At 41.2% G+C, this 20,776-nt stretch overlaps 1 protein-coding gene across 10 annotated transcripts in view; it reads right to left on the reverse strand.

Annotated features, from left to right (window-relative positions):
* Nucleotides 1-20,776, reverse strand: part of MAP4K4 (mitogen-activated protein kinase kinase kinase kinase 4) — a 131,010-nt gene that overhangs the window by 24,921 nt on the left and 85,313 nt on the right. For 3 of the 10 annotated variants that reach the window (XM_026865744.1, XM_026865402.1, XM_026865315.1), the window contains exons 12-22: nt 13,753-13,914; nt 11,554-11,640; nt 10,663-10,875; nt 7,195-7,356; nt 4,952-5,182; nt 3,935-4,041; nt 2,854-3,005; nt 2,077-2,174; nt 1,725-1,733; nt 646-821; nt 95-215 (exon numbers count right to left, since the gene is read on the reverse strand). In XM_026865744.1, the coding sequence (XP_026721545.1) occupies nt 95-215; nt 646-821; nt 1,725-1,733; nt 2,077-2,174; nt 2,854-3,005; nt 3,935-4,041; nt 4,952-5,182; nt 7,195-7,356; nt 10,663-10,875; nt 11,554-11,640; nt 13,753-13,914 (1,518 nt within the window). The remainder of the gene's footprint in view (nt 1-94; nt 216-645; nt 822-1,724; nt 1,734-2,076; nt 2,175-2,853; nt 3,006-3,934; nt 4,042-4,951; nt 5,183-7,194; nt 7,357-10,662; nt 10,876-11,553; nt 11,641-13,752; nt 13,915-20,776) is intronic. The other 7 variants (XM_026865969.1, XM_026865808.1, XM_026866038.1 and 4 more) reach the window with 5 other exon arrangements.

The following is a 20,776-nucleotide window of genomic DNA, read 5'->3' on the forward strand; positions in this document are numbered from 1 at the left end:
ACAAATATAATGTAGAAACAGCATGGGTGAATGAGCGAGTGGGTTAATGAGCACAGAAAAGGTGCAGCACTGCACAGGGAAGGAAAAGCAATACCTGTCGGACAATTAAGGTGCCCTCCTTAGAAGGAGTCAAGGCAGGTTCACTCTCCACATCGTCATGGACAATCATGGTTTTCACTGACTCTGTTTCACCATTGCTCAAGTTCAGTGTTGACCTATTTGCCAGACAAGAAATAAATGGACTGAGATAATAGTACTTGTGCCCTAGCTTTCACTGCCCTGCACCAAGGCACACTCAAAATTGATTTATATTGCGATCAGACTGTATAGAATATTCAGAATATTTATATAACCTGCCTAGCAAAGTTTCTCTATTAAAAAAAAAATAGTCAGGAGTTTGTTAAACACCACTTCTTGTTTTATAACAAATCGAAGGAGAAAAGAGAAAGGACATCATTTATAGAGCCTACTTTTTGAAGAGATTACCCTCAGTGTTTGAAAATGTGAACATACAAGGCTGTTATGTCTTGCTCATAGATTGGTGTAAGCTGAAAGAACTAACATGCAAGTCAAAATACCTAACAACCTTTTCCTTCAACCCCCTAAGATGGAAAATAGAAGCAAAACATTGTTAGAAGAACTAACACTGCTCGGACATCATCTGGTCCAGAAGTAGATTCATCTGCTCCTTCTTGTTCCATATCGTCGTCTTCCTCATCCGTCGTCCCTGACTCCTCACTTGAGGATGAATAGTCCGTTACTTTATGTGGGGGTCGCACATCCTCTACTGCTCGCAATTCCTTTGCCAATGCAGTTAAATCCTGATGGGAAGAAAAAAATGTTGTTGCAAGGAAGAGAGGAGAAGAGTTTGCAAGACAAATCCAAAAGATTAATGCCCAAGTTTGCTCACTTGTCCACTGTGTTTGGTTTATTCATCCCTGATAATTACCAAAACTTACTTTCTGATAAATTAAAGCACCAAAAGAGCCAACCTAAGGAGGTCTTGCCATATTATAGAAGAATGTGCATACTCTGAATCCAAACTATCCTGTGACTTCAGTTTATCCCATTTTACCATCTGAAGGACACATACAAGCACCCAGACCCACTCTCATACAGTGGTTGACTGTCAGAATTCATTTTCCTAAACTTTGCAGGTTAATAGCATCCACCACAAGAAATCTAGGCAGAAAGGTAGCTGAAAGATCCTAAGACTTATTGAACTGGTCTCCCTGAAACCTTCTGATCCATTTCCAGTCACATGGATCCATGCTAAGGAGTTTACCTTAGAAGTCAGATTCATTAGTACCAGCTCAGTTGCACACGACTGTCAAACAGTACGGGACATAAGCTACTTTTCTGTCTACAGCTTGGAGTGCAGACAAACCAGGTTTGCAGTCAGTGCAATCTGCTCTCAATTGTGTAGCTATGCTTTCTTTATCTGAATACAGTTTATGGCAAATACTTCACACACTACACTATCAGAAGTGAAGCATCAACCTTTATGTTTATTCAAGAAAGCAGCTTTAACCGAGATTTGGGCACTAATGCAGTATCATAATGGCAAGAGAAGAAAGTTTTAAGGGAAGTTGGAAATACTGTAAAAAACCACTGTAATCCCCCAGACACAACTGGACATAGAGCTGTAATCAACTGTAACAGCAGGCAGATAAAGAAAATGTCAGAAATCTTTCCCAGAAAATAGCAACAACTTTAGGTCTTACCACTTCTCCCTGCACCATTCAGCCCAGCATTGGCATAGTCATGTCAAATGCACGATCATTGGTCCAGCCGCAGGAAGGAAGCACAGGATTCAAAGAGAAAGGCAGAGGTTAGGAAGGAAGAGGACCAGAGAGAAGAAACCAATTCCAGAAGCAGAGCAAATTCTAATGTTTAAAGTACTGTGATGTCTGCAGGCAATTGCAGAGCTCAGGACATGCTCTTAGCCCCACAGATACAAACTCCAACACAAGCTGAAGTTCACCCCCAGTGGCACCATGAATGGAAGCTCACACTGTACTTTTTGTGGGCCTACCTGAAACAGAGCAGGGACAGGGGAAAGTGGATGCAACTTACAGCAGGCTTGATAGGCCTGAAGACTTCCTTTTTCTCTTCAGGCTTTTTAGGTGCACTTTCATGACGTTGTGATGGCGAGCCCTCTGATTTGGATGATGCTGCATGTGTCAAGACCCCAAAAGGAACACAGAACAAAACAGATTAAGCAGGGAGCTAAAATATGTTTTCTTACTTTACTGTGTAGTGGTGAAGAGCGGTGAGAAGTCTATCAGGCTGTGCATGACAGCAAGACCTAGGTTTCAATGGTTCACTATTACATTGTCCCTGAAGGACTAAACAAAAAACCATCATAAGCTGTGATGATATAAGTGCAGCTGACCTATGACTGAAGCCCTAGTAAACAGTCACACAGTTGTAAATTAAAGAGGGTAACAACTGTGGCCAGAAATTGGAAAACCTGCATCAGCATCCAACGTACCCCATCTGAGACCTGCCTGTAGCAGTCTGTACCCCATCAACAACCACCAAGGTGACAAGCAACGAGCATCAAAATGTGCCCTTGCACACATGAGGAAGGGAGCTACGAGAACAGAGACTGAGCTGTTTGCACACAGGAAAATGAAGCAGTGGCAGGATGTGAATCAAAGAACAGTGAACACTTTCACGACAAATTCTGCATCTACCATCTTTCCTAAGCAAGGACATACAGCCCGGGGGGTGGGGGTGGGGGGGTGTGTTACTGGAAGCTAACCCATCTTTGAAACTGCATGCTAAAACGTCTCATAACTTGATAAATTTAGAAATGTGATGTTAATGAAGGGTGGAGGAAGGACTTACATCTCATCCGGAACCGCTCTCCAGACCCACTCTGAGAGCCAGGGTGGGAGCCAGGCTGTGAGCCAGAATTGCTTGAACCTGAAGAACTGCCACTGCCTGGCCTTGGTACGAGCTTCTCTACCCTTTCCCACAGCAGACGAGGCTCTATATTGCTGTATCAGGGGAGGTAAGAAAGTTTTTGTCACACACTTCAGTTTCAGATTCTCGTATCAAAACTCAAACACCACTCTTCCTCAGTGTTTTGTTAATAACTCATCTGAAAGCGCACTTAACACTGAGTTGAGGGCATCAGTGATGCTTCACAAGTCAGGCAGTGGCTCCCTTTGAAATACCTATTACCTTATTGAGGATGGTAAAAAAAAAGTTTAGGTTGGTGTGAGCTATTCTTTTTATTACCCCTGCCTGCCATATCTAACCTAAAGTAGACAGTTCTCTCAAGTCTATATGCAGCAGGTTTAAAATTGGCTCAGAAGTGTCCTGGCCACCCAAGTATAAGCCAAAAGGACATCTCTGCTTGTCCCTCTCAGAATACCCTCACTCCTGTCCAGTGAGCCAATTCCAGGGTGGCCTGTCCATATTGCTCCACTGAGCTCTGGAGGCAGCCCCTTCTTTTCCCTTCCTGACCTCAAGATGCTCTGCACCACAGCTCATGGACACTTCTCCCCCTTTTAAAGTCTGGTTCTGGCTGAGAGGACAGAAAGTTTCCGAGATCTCTTCCCTTTAGATGTTACAAACACTTCTGCTGCCAGTAGTCCCCACAGTATGCCCAAGATGACCAGCTGCACCAAAAAAGCAAGAAGTTCATGAACAGCCACATTTTTTCAGAAATCTTAGGGATATTTCAAAATTATTGGTAAAGTTACAGGGCAGACAACTGAGAGGGAAGAAGAAATTTTGCCAGTGTTTGTTGGCACACCTGATACAGCAAGGGAAATTAATATTAATCATTACTGAAAGGGATCCAAATTCATCTTCCTTTCATGTCCAACAGACAATGCCAAAAGCTCTTTGGAAACACCTTGCTTCCCATGACCCTTTTACTTTCAGTTCAAGAAAGGCAAGGACATGTAGGTTTACAAACCTCGTGGAGTTTCTTTGACCTGCTTGGTTATTTTGCTGCCCACTGCCCTGTAGCGGAGAGTCACGGCGGGACAGGACTGGTGATCGGGATGTTGTTCTCACAGGTACCTTGGGAGAAAAAAGGTTGTGTTAAACCCATGAAGAGGAAAGAGAGAAGAGGAAGATTAAACCTCTCCTGCTACAGAATATATTCTTAAGCTTTTAGTAACACTTAATTCTAGGTCCAAGTTCATCAACAACCAAAATCAATAAAAAAACATCCACAAAGCCAAGAGCCTTAGCTGGGATGCTGTTCAGATTTTGAAGAGAACTCGAAATTGAGTCTTAACATTAAGTAGTGTTTAATAGTTACCACACGAACACATACACAGCCCACTACCCTCCAACTACTGAGACATTTAAAAAGAATATGGCATTTTGACTGAAGCAGGGGAGGCACAAAGCAATTTGCTGAAACAGCATGAGAATTAGGAGAATAAGCTCAGGGGAACCAAACAAATGCCCGGGAATGGATCAGCAGAAGGCAAAGACTGGTGGGGGAGCAAGAATATACTCAGAAGAAGCAAATCCCAGTGGATGGGAGGGGGGTGGGAGGGGGAGAGGAGGAGAAAATATATTGAATGTTTCCTTTTTGTTCAGTTCCATCTCAAATTTAAATATGTGTATGATTCATAGTTTGGGTTGCTAACAGATGAAGAGGAAAATTAACTCTGAGCAATAATCTCAGGGATATTTTAAATTCTTTCCTGAATATGGTAATGATTTGTTAACTTTGCATAATAAATTGTCTCTCTGAAATAGCTGCATTCTATAAATAATTGCCAATTTTATATGAAGCTTCAATATTGTACTTAAGGTTGCTTATCATTAACACACTGACTGACCACATACATTATGAACTGCCTTCCAAAATACTGTTACCAATGCTGGCACAAGGGCATGGTCTTCCCAGTGCCTGGGTATCACATCCTTTAAAAAATAAAAAAAAATAGCACACATCTGTCTTTCTACTCCTTACCCTTGGAGGCACCTCGTCACTGTCTGATCTAGCCCAAGCCTTTTGGGTGGGGTCGGGTACCTCCGACTTAGAGTCAGAACTCTGATTTAGTACTTCACTGCGTGAAGGTGGATATGGGTCCTGGGAACGAAGATGGTGATGAGCAAATTTGGGAGAAGGGTCACTGAAGGAATGGGATCGCGAGACAGGGGAAACATTGTTCTTGAGAGATGCCAGATGGGACCACTGTACCTTACAAGAAAACAAAACATAAAACATTCAATGCGCTCAGTATAACTGGCTTTCCAATTAACACAGAATAAAGGCAGGTGGGGCGGGCAGAGACAAATTGGTTATGGCATTAGGTAAGCGTGGGGTGGAATCAATGCACTTAAAAGCAAGGCAAGCACCCAAAGAACGTAACAGACTGAAAATACAGCACATATGCACTTTTTGTGAGCTACGCTCTCCACATACACATACACTGGTGCCCAGAAGAAAAGGAGACCTAATATCTGCACCGTGAGCCTGAGTCCAAAGGCCACTCAAGACAGAAGTCACCTGCTGTTCCCCAGTCTTCAGTAGCCTTTGGTCAGGTCTCATGGCAGCACTGGTGGGCTGGGAAATTTTAAGTGGATATCCAATTAAAGAAATGTACAGAATCAAAGAATGCTGTAAAATGTGCAAACCAAGAGACATTTACGTTACCTAATGAATTTAGGAACTAGATACAGTTCCAAACTTTTGGAGAAAGACCACAACACAGAAGCCTTTATTCCTTTACAGTCATTGCAATATATATAAAAAACCCGTAATATATATTGTATATAGTATACATATGTACAATGCATATTATACTTACACCATATATGTACCATATACAGTACATATATACATATTTATACACAAACTAAGCACACACATACACGCACATATGTTCAATTACACATACTAAGAAGGCAACAGTGACTCAAGAGTTATAACTCCATTGAGATTTCCATTGAAACCCATATTGACCCTTCAGCCTACTCCTTCCTTGTGCATAAACCTGCATTTCAGAGTTAATTTCTGAAAATAAGGAGGGGGAAAGGTCATAACTGAGGAACTCACTGTTTTCACACCTAATATTTAAGAAAAACTTTTCTTTCAATCCCAGTTTCAGTAGGCTGGTTGTATTTGTTTTTCTATGATTATTTCCTCAATTCTAATACACACAGCTGTTGAAGAGCCTGATTATCCTTAATATGAATGGAAGACTCAGACTTTAAAAGTAACTGGCACAGAGAGCATGAAGATATAAGTCCAATATTTTGAAATAGTCATAGAGGTTTGAATAAAAGCCAGGAATTAATGAGTAAGAGATGAAGTTCTGTCCTGATTTCTCCCACTCTCCCGTCTGTTCAAATTCTCCTGTTGCCCAAAAGAGTTCCAATACCTAGTCACAATCAGGGGTGGTTTTAGCTTGCACTGTCATCAACAGACTTAATTTGGGAGAAGAAAATTCTGCATGGAAACAGAGGAACTGAATGCAGAATTATACTGTTTAATTTAGCATATCTAAATTGCTCAGAATTTATGGGCTATCTAAGTTTTAGACAAAGGTTACTTTTTAAATTCATGCTGCAATTCCTATGAGATACATATACCAAGATCTGGAGGCTATTCATTGGAAAACAGAACAACAGCAGCCAAGCAGCTCAGTGTTTTCAACCTCTTTCTGATTTTCCACGGGTGGTACAGAGCTCTATTTAGCCATGGTAGGCCTACTGACAACAAAATTGTTTTTCTTAGTCATGTTTTATAAACCTCTTTGAAGCAGTGCTCATACTATTAAAAACCACTTGTTTAGTTAGCTTTTTCCACAAGAATTTTAAAAAACAAGCAAGCTCACTTTTTTCCTGAGCAATATTTTTGGTAGTAAATATCTTGCACAGATCAAATTCTGAATTATAAAAGTGTACTGCAACTGTCACCAGTGCTTAGCCCACCATTCCACTGTTGCACAGATAATAATGGAATGCAACAGTTCTAATCTAGCTTTAATATTTAAAAACAAAACAAAAAAACCCCACAACACCAAAACCACAAATCCATCAGTTTATCAATAACATAAGCAAGAACAGACAAAGAACAAATCTACTGAATAAGCTGCTTTATGCAACCTTTACATGAGGCTTTAAGTGACAAGATCTGTAGATTTGAAGGAAACATGTTGGGACATCTGCATTTCCTCCAGGCTCACCAAGATTTTCCTGGGCACTTACCTGGGGCTCCATCGGCCTCTGCAGGGCAGGCTGAGCAGGTTCTGAGTTTCCATTGGAAAAGGACTCTGATCTTGAAGGCACTGGTGGCTCCAACACTTTGCCCATCTGTTTAGACTGTGCTTCAGGGGAGCCCTGATTAGTTTTTCTAAATCTCTCCTCCACCTAAGCAAAAATAAATGGAGGTTAAGTCTGCAGTCAATAAAACCAATTACAGTAGAAATATAAAGGTGAGTACCATCTCTCTTCTACCATAAAGAACCACATACATTTGGGGCTAGGCAGGATTTTTTCCCTACTGCTTTCACCAGCACTGTAAAACACAACAGTGAACTACACCAAGGGGTAAGTATGCCAATATGGAAAATCCATGCTAGGAAGAGGATACCAGCAGGCAGTAAGATGCGAAGTGATAAGAAAACACCATTATGGGGCTTCTTTCTGCCTAGAGTAGTTATCCGTCAGTATTTTCCTCACAGACAATAATAAGGATATATGAAAACAGAAACAGGTTCACAATATAAAAGTACATTTTCCATTGCTATCCCTTACTGTAGTTACCCGCCTTACTCAATCAATGGTACTTGATTATCTGCTTTCCTGTGCTTGTCTCTTTGGCAATGCAAGAAGAGAGATGATACGCTTCTCTACCCAGTAATACTGGAGGCTGTTCTGCTATAGGTATGAAATTGTAGGACTGGTCATCCTCTCTCTTATCAGATAGTCCCGACACGACCTCACAGGCTACAGAGAACAGCACCAGCAGCTTGTTTCTCATCCTCAAGGAGGTATAGAAGTGATCATACACTGACCTCGAGAGCTTGTCAAGGGGAAGACTAAGTCAGAAAGTGCTCAGTCCTCAAAATAACATCAAGCAAGGTCCCCATGCAGAAACGTTGCCTATTCCAAGGCCGCGGCATTGCGAACAAAGTGGGAGGTATGAAGCGCAAGAGACAGAGAGAGGCTCCAGGCAGAAAGGAAATACCCTCCTAAGATGATATGTTGCTGGAATTAGGGCAGCGTGTACGTTTCTGCCAGGGGAGCTGCCAGGGCAGCTGCCTCTAAGAGATGCTAAATTCCCAGCATGTTATCAAAGCGTCAGAGAAAGTTCATACTGGCAGCTTGGGCTGACTTCCTTTGTTGAGATTCTTCTCACAAGTTTGCTTTAACCCTTGTGTCTGGGGCACAAAACTAGTATTGGGGTGGTTTCCTAATTGCTCCCTAGCAGTGATGGTCTGGAGAGACAAGCTGCTCATATACCCACATAAGACGACAGAGGCAAGTTTCCAGGACTCCTGAGCTGGGCTGCTTTACAAACTCAACCTGCCTCTGCTTTCCAGTTACAGTCTGCCTGTGGGAACACGACAACAAGCTTCTGCCAGGTCTACACAAAATGCACCATGACTTGGGAAGAACAACAATAATGGAGGCAAGCATCTTCACCATATGATCATTTTCACCACCATGTTCAACTTCACAGAGACATCCTTTAAAGTTTAAAAAACAGGCCAGACTCCTTTTTATGAATAGAACAAGGAAAAGCCCCAAGTCCTTCTGTCTGAAGGAACAGGCTTTCATGTCTCTAGCTGTAGACGATATGAGCTTTCTTTCACAAAGCCCATAAACTGCACGAACCACATGTCCTTAAAACCAGGCAAGAATTGAGGAGGAGACAGAGCGAGCATGCATCTCTGGATAGAAACAGGCCCTGTTCCAGTCACCTGACTGTCTGGATCAGAAAATGGTATTAAGCCTTGTTTCTTGCTCTAACCTCCGCACTATTTCCCAGGGTCAATCTTAGAAGTCCTTTTCCTTAGATCCTCATTGCTACTGCAACGGGAAAAAAAAAACCTAATCACCATTAGACTTTGCCAGAACAGGAAAGTTATTATCCTTATTATCCTGATGGCCAGCACCTCTGTAGATAGAGACTTTCTATGGAGAGAAGTATGTCTGAAAGTGTAAGGCACAGCACATGCACTCCAATTCACTATTTTATGTCAAGAATGTCATCAGAGTTAATGTCTGCTCTTAAGTTTAACTGGTGTCACTCCTACTGCCCGGCACCAAGCTATTATGGCTATACTTCTACCACACTTTTAGAAAAGAATATTACACAGCAATCTCTGGCAAGATCTGACTACTAACACAATTCTTTTGTGTCTTCATTTTACTCCTTTTAGCTACAGCAATCACAAAAGAAAAAGACTATAACAGAAAAATAGCTGAGTCAGTGGCTCTATTAAAGGATGTAACACTTTGAATCTTTAGGAGTTTCTCTCCTTTTCAACTCTGAAGGGAAAATGGGAGACATGGATCAGGATAGGTTTCTGCATCCCTCTGAAGTCAGCCTACAGGCTAGACAGGAGTGCTGGTTCCATGCCTGCACTACCACATACTGGACAAGTCTGAATTTCTTCCAAGAGAGAGAGAGATGTACCAGACACCTCAACCACCAAGAGGAATGGATAGCACAAACACGGTGTATGAAGAACCTGGACAATAACATTTACAAGAAAATGAGTTTGTGATCACCAAGACCAAACAGCAATACTTCAAAGGCAAGGAAGCATTACTTACCGGACAAAGGTGGACTGAAAGCTATTTTATCATGTTGAACAGACCCAAGGATTTTTTTTGTTCTTGTTCCAAAACATATTTACCTAGTTCCCACATGCTGGTGATGAACACCATTAAGAGCTTTGACCAGTATTGCCCAGTCTAGTGGTTTGTGGGCAGTATGGTGCTCAAGGGAAACATAAGAGTAAGATCACTGAAAGAGAGCCAAGTATGCATCAAAGAGGCAATTAAGGCTTAGCAATGTTACCCATGGACCAGTAAAGACAGGGGACCACTTCACTGAAACAAACAGCACTCTGATGATTTCAGATTGACTTGTGAGTGCCTGAAGTTCAAGAAGGCGGTACTACAGAGCTTCATAAGAGCATGACATGATCCCAGAAGAGAATACTTAACACTTCAAAAATGAAACTAATGAAATACAGCTTTGTGTTCATAAGAAAATTTCCAAGAGCATGAGCAAATGTGTAACAGGTGCTGTGTGCAAGCATCCCTCATAGGTTTGTGCTTTCCAATTGCCTCCCAATTTCCAACTGCCAGTACTTGCCAGAGGCACAGATTGCCAACTGCACCAATGCTTCCTATGAAAACATGACTGATGAAGTGCAGATGAGATTAGCTTCCGGACATGAGGCTTCCAAAACCAGGTCCCCTCAGTCTGCAGCCTTTCAGAATTACTTTCCACCCTTTATACCTCAAACCTCTGAACTCCAGTGATTGCAGTACTCAGAAGTAGCCCTCTGGTTTGGAAACCAGTGCCCAACATTTTAAAATATCCTGCCCCTTATGAGTGACACTTTGTCCTCCGACTGTACTACAGCAGTCACGATGATGCCAACAGGCAGGGGCAGAGGAGCGCGTAGAAGATCCCTGCTCACGAGCAGGACTTACCTCACGTGCTCTTTCAGCAGGCTCGTAGTGGGATTTTGGCTCGGGGGTATGATAGCTTTGTTTATTTCTTTCTTGCTGCTGCTGCTGCTGCTGCTGTTGCTGCTGCCGCCTGTGATCATGCTGCAGCGACAGGAGGTAGGCTTGCTCCTGCTGCAACTGGCGCTGGAGTCGCTCTGCCTGCCGGTGTTCCTCCATCTCTCGCCATCTGTATTCCTTTGAGAGAACGCGTGAGTAATTCAAGACATGACATTGACTGTATGGTGGACGTATCCCTATCCATCCCGTTAAAAATGCACTTTTCTGGTTGCTGTTGCCTTTTTTTATTTTCTTAATTTTTTTTGGTTTATTTCATTGTTAAAGTGTTACCAAGAGCTACATTAGACCAATATGGCATGTGTCTCATGTTGGGAAAGTCGAGAGTGTACTGCTAAGCTTGACATGATTGGAGAGTTATGTCAAAACTGATTTTTATTAAAGGAAAAAAAGAGTGTTATTTATACTAAATCCAGTGTAAAGTTCATAAAACAATGACTTAGACCAACACTAGGCCATTGTATCCTGGGGTGGATTTACATATCATGTGTGCTTTTGATCTGCAACATAAGCACTCTAGTTCTTCACAAAATGCCAAGGTCTGTTCAGAAACTCGACCACCACAGCAGAACTTTTCCACTTTAACATAAAGCCTCCTCTTACTGCCCTGAAAGCAGTGTGACCATACAGCACTTCTCATATGTGCCTGTCAGCCCACAACACTAGCATAAATGGCCTTTTAATCAAGCTCCTTTGTTGTCATACTGTCAGTGCAGCTGTGCCCAACTGAAGGAAGCCTAGGACTGGCCAGATAAATGGATCCTATAGCTACTGAACAAAACAGATACAGTGCTTTACCAGTAACATGGCCTGCTCCTGGAGCAGCTGCTGCTGTAGAATTTCCAAGTGCCGCTGCTCCTCTTCTAGCTGTCGCCTGATATACTCCTGTCACATAGAAATTACCCAGCAATAAATTTATTCAAAATGAATGCATCAGAACCCCCTGGGTGGAACACCACACGCTACTTCCCCAGTTCCGCTTTAACGAGAAACGCACTTCGGAATGGATTAGTGCCTGCAGAACAATTGATGGAGCCCTGCCCTCCTGAGCGTTGGCTTTTGGCCCCTTCTGTTCTGAAATTTGCACTCCTGCAAATGTTGCCGGCACTGGCCAGAGCTCGTTTACGTATTTTGGAAGTGGTTTCAAGAAGCAGCAAAATGCACTTGAAGGTTTTGGAAAGTTAAAACACAGCAAGTCTGACTCAACACGGCCAATACAAAGTCACATGCAAGTTGTATTAAACATTAGTTTATTGCACTGGTGCGATGAACTGTTAGCAACAGCTAGAGCCAGGCATAGTGTAGGCAGACCTGGAGCAAGCTCCCCCAGAGGGGCTCTGCCAAGTGCAGTTGGGACCTGCCCTGCCATCTCCCCTGCCACCCTCACCAGAAGCTTCTCCTGAGCAGACGCTGCCAGCCTTGCTGAATTATGCGATGGTTATGACACAAACAAACATCCACCAGGAAACAGATATTAGACCAAACTCGCTTGCTCTTGCAATCTAGCCATCTCTTCACCTGCAGCCTCAACAGGTCGAGAGGTTTACCCACTCCTTCACCTGACCCCCTGGAAAAACTCAAACTCTGAAGCACCAAACCCAAGCTGGTAACATCCTATCATGCAATTAATGGAAATATGTAACATGTGCATGCGCACACACACAAGCACACGCACACACGCACACATTTACAGTGTATGCATAAAGAAATTAATGGATCAGTGATACAGTGATGGGAGCTATAGAAAGTCTTGTGACAGGCTGATGAGATACACTACACCGTTGTTACGCACGCTGGCTGAGCCATAGTTTGGGTTAACAAAAATTCTAAGAGGGGGCATGTCTTTTCTTAAAAAAAAAAAAAAAATAAATTTCAGAGTGGTTCAGCTTGGCCACATCAATTAATCATTTGTCATTACTGGCACTGTGCGTAATTAGCATTTCAACAGTTTAAAAAGCAGCTGGGGGAATACCCGGTGTCTGCCCAAAAGCAAACTGCTGTGCTGTAATTAGAGATTTTCCATATATTTACTCCCATTGGTTAGTCTTCTCTCTTTTTGACTCTTTCAAATAGATACAATCACAATAAAATTCCCCAGTAACATGATCATCAGTTATCTCAAATACAGTGACTTTACGTAAGAAAAAATTGTATATCAGGCCAAAAGCAGCATTCCTGAAGTTAATGGGAAATTTACAATCAGCCTCTAGGACGGCAGTTTTTGCCCTTAATTTGGGATCAGTATTTTGCAGTACATGCACAGTAATTATTACCCTGATGATCACCCTCATTAAAGTTTTTAAAGGATTTTAAAACATGCAGATTTCATGCATAAATGGAGCAGCTGAATTTCACAGTTTAAAAGGTTTCTCACCTGTACTTTCAACGTTTTAGGGGCACACTGACACAATTTAAGATACACTTGTTGCCTGAACTGGCATATGTTAATAGAGCTGATTTTAAATAGACAGAGTAAGAGAGGGAGATTGCACATTAAAGTTTTAGGAAGGAAAACCTTCTGCAGCTCAAAAGTTCCATCTCAAAATTCAGAATACTCAAAGTTTATGAAGAGCCTCTGACCAATTCTAGGTGCCAGAAGCCAACATGCAACAGAGCTGTCCTTCTCCAGAAGGCCTTCTGAACAGGGACATGTCCTGCAAGAACCAGTGATCCAGCAAGACAAGCCTAGAAATAATTTTCAGCCCCAGTGATGATTTTGCCAATTCTGACGGTTTTCAGTCAAGCCCAAGGGCATGAGCTGAATTTAGAATGAGTACCGCAACAAGACTTCTTTTTTTGAGGGAATATTGAGGCTGCCAGAGTTTTCCATAAAGCCCTACAATCTATGTTAGTGCGTTTGCTGTCAGAGACAACAAAGATCAAAGGGTCAGCATTAGGTTGCCTCTAAGCTGCTTCAGGCATAGTAATTTTTAAAAAATTAAATGAAAATTTAGAAGAAACAAGCTTATTGCACATATATCTGTTTCATGGACTCACCTGTTCCCTTTCTACCCTTCTCTTTTCCTCCTCTGCTCTTCTTCTCTCTTCCTCTTCCTTACGCCTCCTCTCCATTTCTTCCAGACGTCTTTTTTCTTCCTGTTCTCTCCGCCTTTGCTCACGCTCTTGTTGCCTTCGAGCTTCCCGTTCTCTTCTTTGTTGCTGTGAAAAGGGAAAAGAAACCACAAAGTTTTACTTTTGTTGTTATCAAAGAAAGAGGTGGGGTTGTTTTCTACTGTGAAGAGAGGGATTTACCAGGACTGGCAAGCTCTGCAACTGAGTGACAAAACATTTTATGCAAGTGTTCCACCAGGAAACTCTCTCATACCCAGCACACAACTATCCCTAAAAGCAGCCTCACTTACTCTTTCTGGTTTCTTCACTCACACACACAAAGTCACGTACCATATTCCTGACTACTGAGGTGTGGAAGCTCACTGCTGCTCTTCAAGAGAGGCTCACACTGAAATCTCCATCTTTGAACAACAGTTAAACTCAAATCTTAATCAGAGTGACAATTTTCTCGACTTCAACACATTACCTAAATGTTGACAAAAGGGCATTATCACCCCCATTGAAATCAGCTAAAACTCAAGTGACGACTAACTGGAGCTTTTGGTAAGCAGTTTCTCCCTTGACACAATTCATGGTCTGCTAAGAATTTGGTGGTGTTGGCCCAACAACCAAGCTTAATTTCATGTACTGCCCAAAACTTTGCCTAAGAGAGAAGGAAGGCTGACCAACAGCACCTCAGCCCCTCCCAGAACATCAAAAGCACCTATATGTAAAAGAGGAAAACCAGCTGAGCTAAGCTTTTACACTTACACAGATAAGCTTCCACACACGACCAAAATAAAAACTGCTGCTGCTTAGTCTGCTCAAGTCTGAAAAGGACCTGGAAAACAGCTCTAGAAAGCATGAACTGACTCATTTATGTCTATAGAGAACCACATATGACTTCAGAGGAGACATTTTAAATGCCCATACAGTCGTGACCAACTCTTCCTGCACTTCTACAGAAGCATCCAGTTACTCCACCTACCTCAAAATCCCAGGCAGACTCCCACAACTGTCTAAGTGTCAAAAGACCCAGCTGTCTCCTGTTCAACCATCAACTGGGAATATCTCCACAACATTTACTTCCATTAAAGATTTCTATAATATGCTAAAAAAATTATAGAATAACTATAAACCAAAAAAAGCACACTCAAATTTAATCCCAAGAATAAAATGAAAACCTACAACAGTTATTCCTTTTCACATTTAGGTTAAGGTTAATACTACCACCAATTTCTGTTGAAGTAAAGCTGCCACAGATTTGCCAGTCTTAAGGTGCTCCCAGTAGTCTTGTAAGAGCACTCAGACTCTGCTTTTATTTGGGTTCACAAATCCAGTTACTGGTGTGCATTTCATAGTTGTGTTCAACTGAACAAGCAAGGGCCAATCTACACTCCCTGTGTTAGTTCACAGGATGAGCTTTGTCTGCTCAGCACATTATCCTGCATTATTATGAAGTAACTGAAAGCTCGAAAGCCTTTTCCATCTTCTGGAATCAATACTAACATGACAGTGGAGAAGAAATATTGGGGGGAAAAGAAAGATGGATAAGAATTAGTAGTACTTAAATAAAATAGGCTGCTTTCTGAATCTCTTTAACTAGCTGCAGTTTTGGTAAAAATGCAACTTTCCTGAAGACCATTGTTCAAATACACCCACTTTGTTACTATGATGCCTTCCTTCCTGGCCCATAGTGTCATCCTGGGTTCACTACCACCTTCCTGTGCCACAAAACATAAGCTCTTTTCTTTTCCACATTTTCTGTATCTTGTCAGAAACACAGCTTCCTTGTTCTTGCATCTCCTAACTAAATCCATCTACTAGTCTTTTCTCTCTTGCTTAAGCAAGCTCTCTTCAATGAACGTAGATATAAAAATAGCAGAAATGCTGCAAAGCAGCTATGGCACATAGTGCCTTTCGTAGGTTTCACTGCTTCTTCTCCTTCATTTTTTTAAGCACTGTAAAAAAGATTAAGTAGGCACTTTTATACTGAATATACGCATCTGTATCAAACAATTTCTAAATTTAAGTCTATATATTCAGATGCTTCTTGGCTAATCAAGTCTGACAGGCTCTTTGTTTAAGAAAACTAAGATGTGAAGTACAATAATTCTGCTGCCCTAAGGATGCAAGAGACAAGCACACTGCTGACTGGTTAATATGCACATTTATCAACTCAAACACTTCTTAAACATATGAAGCCTGTCTAACAATATTGTGTTGACATTGTTAAGTGGATATATTGCAGACCTTGGGATGGCATCATTCTCACTACAAGGAAGATGGGCAAAGCGTAGGTCTTTCGGATGAAACACATTCATCACTTCTTGAATCACTGCAAAAGTATTCAGCGATAATTATAAATAACTGAACTTATTATGAGAAAAATAAGTTACAAATTGACTGAGAGCTGATTTCCCATGGCATAATGAAATAAACAAAATCAGTTGTTAAAAGATGAGATTTTTAAGCAAACTTTGAGCCAGATTGTTAGCTCAGCAGCAGCAGTAGATATTTGTTAACCAGCAAAAGAATGGGGAGAAAAAAAAAACTGATTCTCTGACACCATGTGCATTTATTTCAAATCTCCAAAGCACAAATGTGCTATTGTCTACATGCCAAAGTGCACAGAGAGATGGAGTTTCCCGGCATTGCTTCCACCTTCCCATCAGACACCACCTCAGCCCCTCACCAGGCGGGTGGGAAGGGAGGCACCCGGCACTGCAGGAGCCTGCACAAACACCCGGCATGATCTGCTTATTCCCAGTCCTAGCCGTAAGAGAAAGGTTTCGCTTCCTTTGCACATGGCCCTTGAAACCTGAGCATCGAGCTACCAGTTCCTAAAAAAATGGAATTTACTTTTAACAAGCCCAGGGAAACGAAACCTATAGTGACAAGCATCTCTTGAGTCCTAGTCTACCACTTGTCAAAGCAATGGCAACACTGGTTAGTGACAAACTGTCGATGACCCAAGCTGGCTTCAGAAGCAGACCTTTAGTCAGCTTCCTTTCTGACTGCCTTTAGCAGCTCTTCCATGAGGACGCATCAAAACCCTGGTCACCGTGTTCCCCAGGCTTGCCCAAAGGATGGGAGAGGGACTGGGAAAACCATTAGTTAATACCAACATCAGTTCTGTTTATAAAACTCGGTCTTCTAAATTTTGTAAGTGTCATTGTTAGATATTATCATTTTTATCATGCACTACAAAAAAAGCCTGATGAAAAACACTGTTGCTCAATAGACAGCAGATATAGATCTGGATACACTGAAACTATAGATGCGTTTCCAGATCTTCTTTATTTGGATATGGTATTTCCAACTTTCTTGGATATGTCAGATGAAAAGCTTATTTTCAAGGAGCTAACTGTTAACCAGAAGGTAAGGGCAGGAACTCTTCAAAGAAATTTCAGAGATGCCAAAAGAGAATCTTGACAGAGCCCATACTGACTCAAATCACTGCATTTCACAAAATTGGCATTTACTACACCAACAAAAAAAAAAACCCAAACCCATACAGAAAATACAGTGTCAATACTCTGGCTCCTTGTCCGATTTCAGGGTGCATTAATGATGATGATCTCATAATGGAACCTGACATCTCCAAACTGGAAGACCATGCAGTAGAACACGATTTACCAGGAGGGGGCAATGCAACTACACATGCAGTTGATATATACCAAGGAATTCAGGACCTCGTTCATACAGTGAAATGCTGAAGATAAATATAGATCCTCTAATTTTGAATTCATGTAATATTATTTGGTTTATATTCAAATGAAGGTTGATAAATACATATGTTAGTGATTTCTTTCACAAAGAATTAGGTATCAACTTAGGAAGAGGACTGGAAAGATTAATAAAGAGACTTTTGCTTTGCCCACACTAGAGAGAAACCAGAAGTAGAACTTCTTACTCAGTACCAATCCAAACTGCAAGCAATTCAAATTAAGTAGATATGAATAATCTCCCCTTCTGTAAAAGAAACAAAGCCCTGGCAAAAATTGCCTGAGGGTACACCTACATTAGCATCTTGGTTCAGATCAGGAGTGCTCCTTTGAAGTGAATCATCCAATCATCTCCACTTACCCTGTTTTGTTTCATATTTTGAAGATGCCTTGGAGTGCCAACCACTCCTTTTGGATGAAATTAAAAAGGCAGATGCACTCCAACCACAAGCAGGCATGCAGTCTAGACCTCAGCTAATCCAAAGGAACTCCTCCTGTCTTTAAACACACGAGTGAAGTCTTTGGGTCCTCAGCACTTCAATTCTTTTGCTCCACAGATCTGCTTCTACAGGACTGGACTACTTGCCAATAGAGCTATAACCTACTACTTCAAAAACATCCCTCTTCGGTTCTCATAACCAGGGACAGAGACACTATTTAAATGAGGTTATCCTGAACTGTGGAGGTCCACACAGAATGGGATTTCACCACAGCTAATTCTGAGTTTCCCAAACCAGACTCAGTTTTGCAAAGTACAAATTCAAATGCCTTTCCATACCCGTCACACTGAGCACTGGTGTTTCCACATTGCTGAAGAGAAGCATAGACACATGTTAGAAAAGACAGGAACAGCTCAGATTTCTTGTTTTAACCATCTAAACATTTATATGTCATATAGCTGATATTTATGCAACTAGTCTTCATATGATTTTTAAAGGGGGGTCTGGGGAAGGACAAATAATCCCCTTCCCAAAATGTTTCAGGCAATTTTCTGTACTTTGACTACGTATCATTTCCACGTTCTCAGTAATACACAAATTATAAGGTTCCTGCAATAACAAGTTTTAGAAGTCACCTATACGCCTTTTAAAAAGTAATTTTTTTTCTCTAATACTGCTGAGAATTACAGTTTTTGGCAGATATCCTAAACACCATTCCTGTTGCAGTCTTGGTCAAAACTGTCTAGGCTCTGTGCCAGCATTGTAAGAACAAGCCCTCGATTTTAATTTAGGAAGTGGGGGAGGGGGGGGGGAAGGGATGGGAGAAGTCAGGGAATTACAAGCAACTTGTCCAAGGAGATTATCTAATGCATAAAATTCCTCCCAAAGAATGTTTAACAGGTATATCCAAACATGCGCTTACTCTACATAAGCAAAATTTACAAGAAAGCAAGGCTTGGTAAAAACATCAACAAAGTGATGGAAGCCCAGAGATTCAATGCCTGACACTAATCTTAACTCCCATTACCAAGCTCTTCATTGTTTACTGCCTTCATCGAAACGGGGAGGGGGGTGAGGAAGGGTGAGTTAAGGACAAAGTGACAACATTTCAATATTTTGGCCTTCAATTGTGTCACAACACTGATGTTTATCTAAATATGTGTCTACCACCCTTCCCCCATCTTAAAGAGCTTGTTTTGGCTGTTGTTTCATTAAAAATCACTTGGGATCATACATTTTTCCAACACAAGATCCAAAGAACTAAGTGGGGTCTTTCAAAACCTAAATGTAAGCCTTTTTTTTAAATTTACTTTAAGAACAATACACCTGCCCCATCACCTGGAAAATGAAACCTTTATAGCTCATCACTCTTATTTATGTCTCAATGGGAAGCAGGTAGAGGTTATAGACTTAATAAAAGGTTAAAGCTTTTCTCTTACAAACTTTATGTGGCTTACTGTGTAACGTTATTCAGTAATACATCAACCTACATTACACGCCGTATTGTGGCTGTGGAAGTTTTAAGTTCTGTTTTGTATTTTTAAAAGCATAACTGATTAAACATAACTTTCAGATAACTGTCTTTTCTTTTTAATTGTTCATTAAATTATGATTTTTGCAACATCCTCAAAAACGTCAATCCTATGCAGCAAAAAGCTTCACTGTTTTGTTTCCACTACTAGCATCATCTCCTTTATTTTAAAAAAAATAAAATCCAGACTTTAAGAGTTGCACTGACTACTAAAGTTAAATAACCTAGATAATTTAATCGTAATCCCCTCCCTTACCAAAAAAGTACCACCTGCAAAACCTTAGAGATTAAAGGGACATTTAAAAGAAATCATTGATTTCCATACTCAGAAAAATTTTAGAGGCTGAGCAGTATCTCAACTTTTGACCATCTTTGATAATATAAATAAAATATTCTATTTTCATATTTTCCTAGCCTCTTTTTATAATTTGCTCCCCCCACAAAATCGCTACAGAGCCAGAGTCTGAAAACAGTTGGAAGTGCTATGATGTTTATCTTGGCAATCTCAGAAGGGTGGAGAAGAAACAGAAGAGAAATGGAGTTTATATGCCTCCCCCTTGTCCCTCCTTCTGGCTTCATGTGTGGCTCAGTATTTGCTACCAGTCCCTCCTTATAGCAGCACTAAACTCACTTGCACATTGAAAAAGAGGGATAAGGAGCATAATGTGACCTGGAAAGCTACTTAGAATTTTGTATTATTTGTTATGTAAACACATCACGGGATGCAAATCAACATTTGGTCTTCGTTGTGTCCTCGTTAAACATTACCAGGATTTGGAAAACCAGACTGGGTGTAGTTTTTCCATTATTGCTAAGTGTACAGTTGAAACAGCAACTCAAGCAAGAGGTCATTTAAGGACAACTGGAATTTGACCCTGCACTTCCTGAGGAGCCAGAGGATTGGTTTCACTTCAGCTCTGTGTCATACCCAGCTCTGGCCTGAAGAACTGTTTTGAAATCCTCCCACCTCTGAAGCTCACACTGCATATTCCATCTACATGGATATAAACTACACGAGATCTTAGGAGGTGAAAAGTATGGCAGAACAATATTGTACGTGTACATTAATTTTCTTTTATCTTCAGGTAATGTATTCAAATCGCTTACTTGCCATATCACAAAAGTATGATTTGCATATGTGTAATTTTTGCAGAATTATAATTTTAACACTGGTTTACAAATCATATTTATAAATCGAGGTGGCCTTTAGTCATCACGCTACTATGCATGAGAGCAATACATAAAGAAAAATGCTTCTACCTATCATGAAT

This window comes from Athene cunicularia (assembly GCF_003259725.1).
Source record: "Athene cunicularia isolate RWA chromosome 1 unlocalized genomic scaffold, athCun1 chr1_part1, whole genome shotgun sequence".
Lineage (NCBI taxonomy): Eukaryota > Metazoa > Chordata > Aves > Strigiformes > Strigidae > Athene > Athene cunicularia.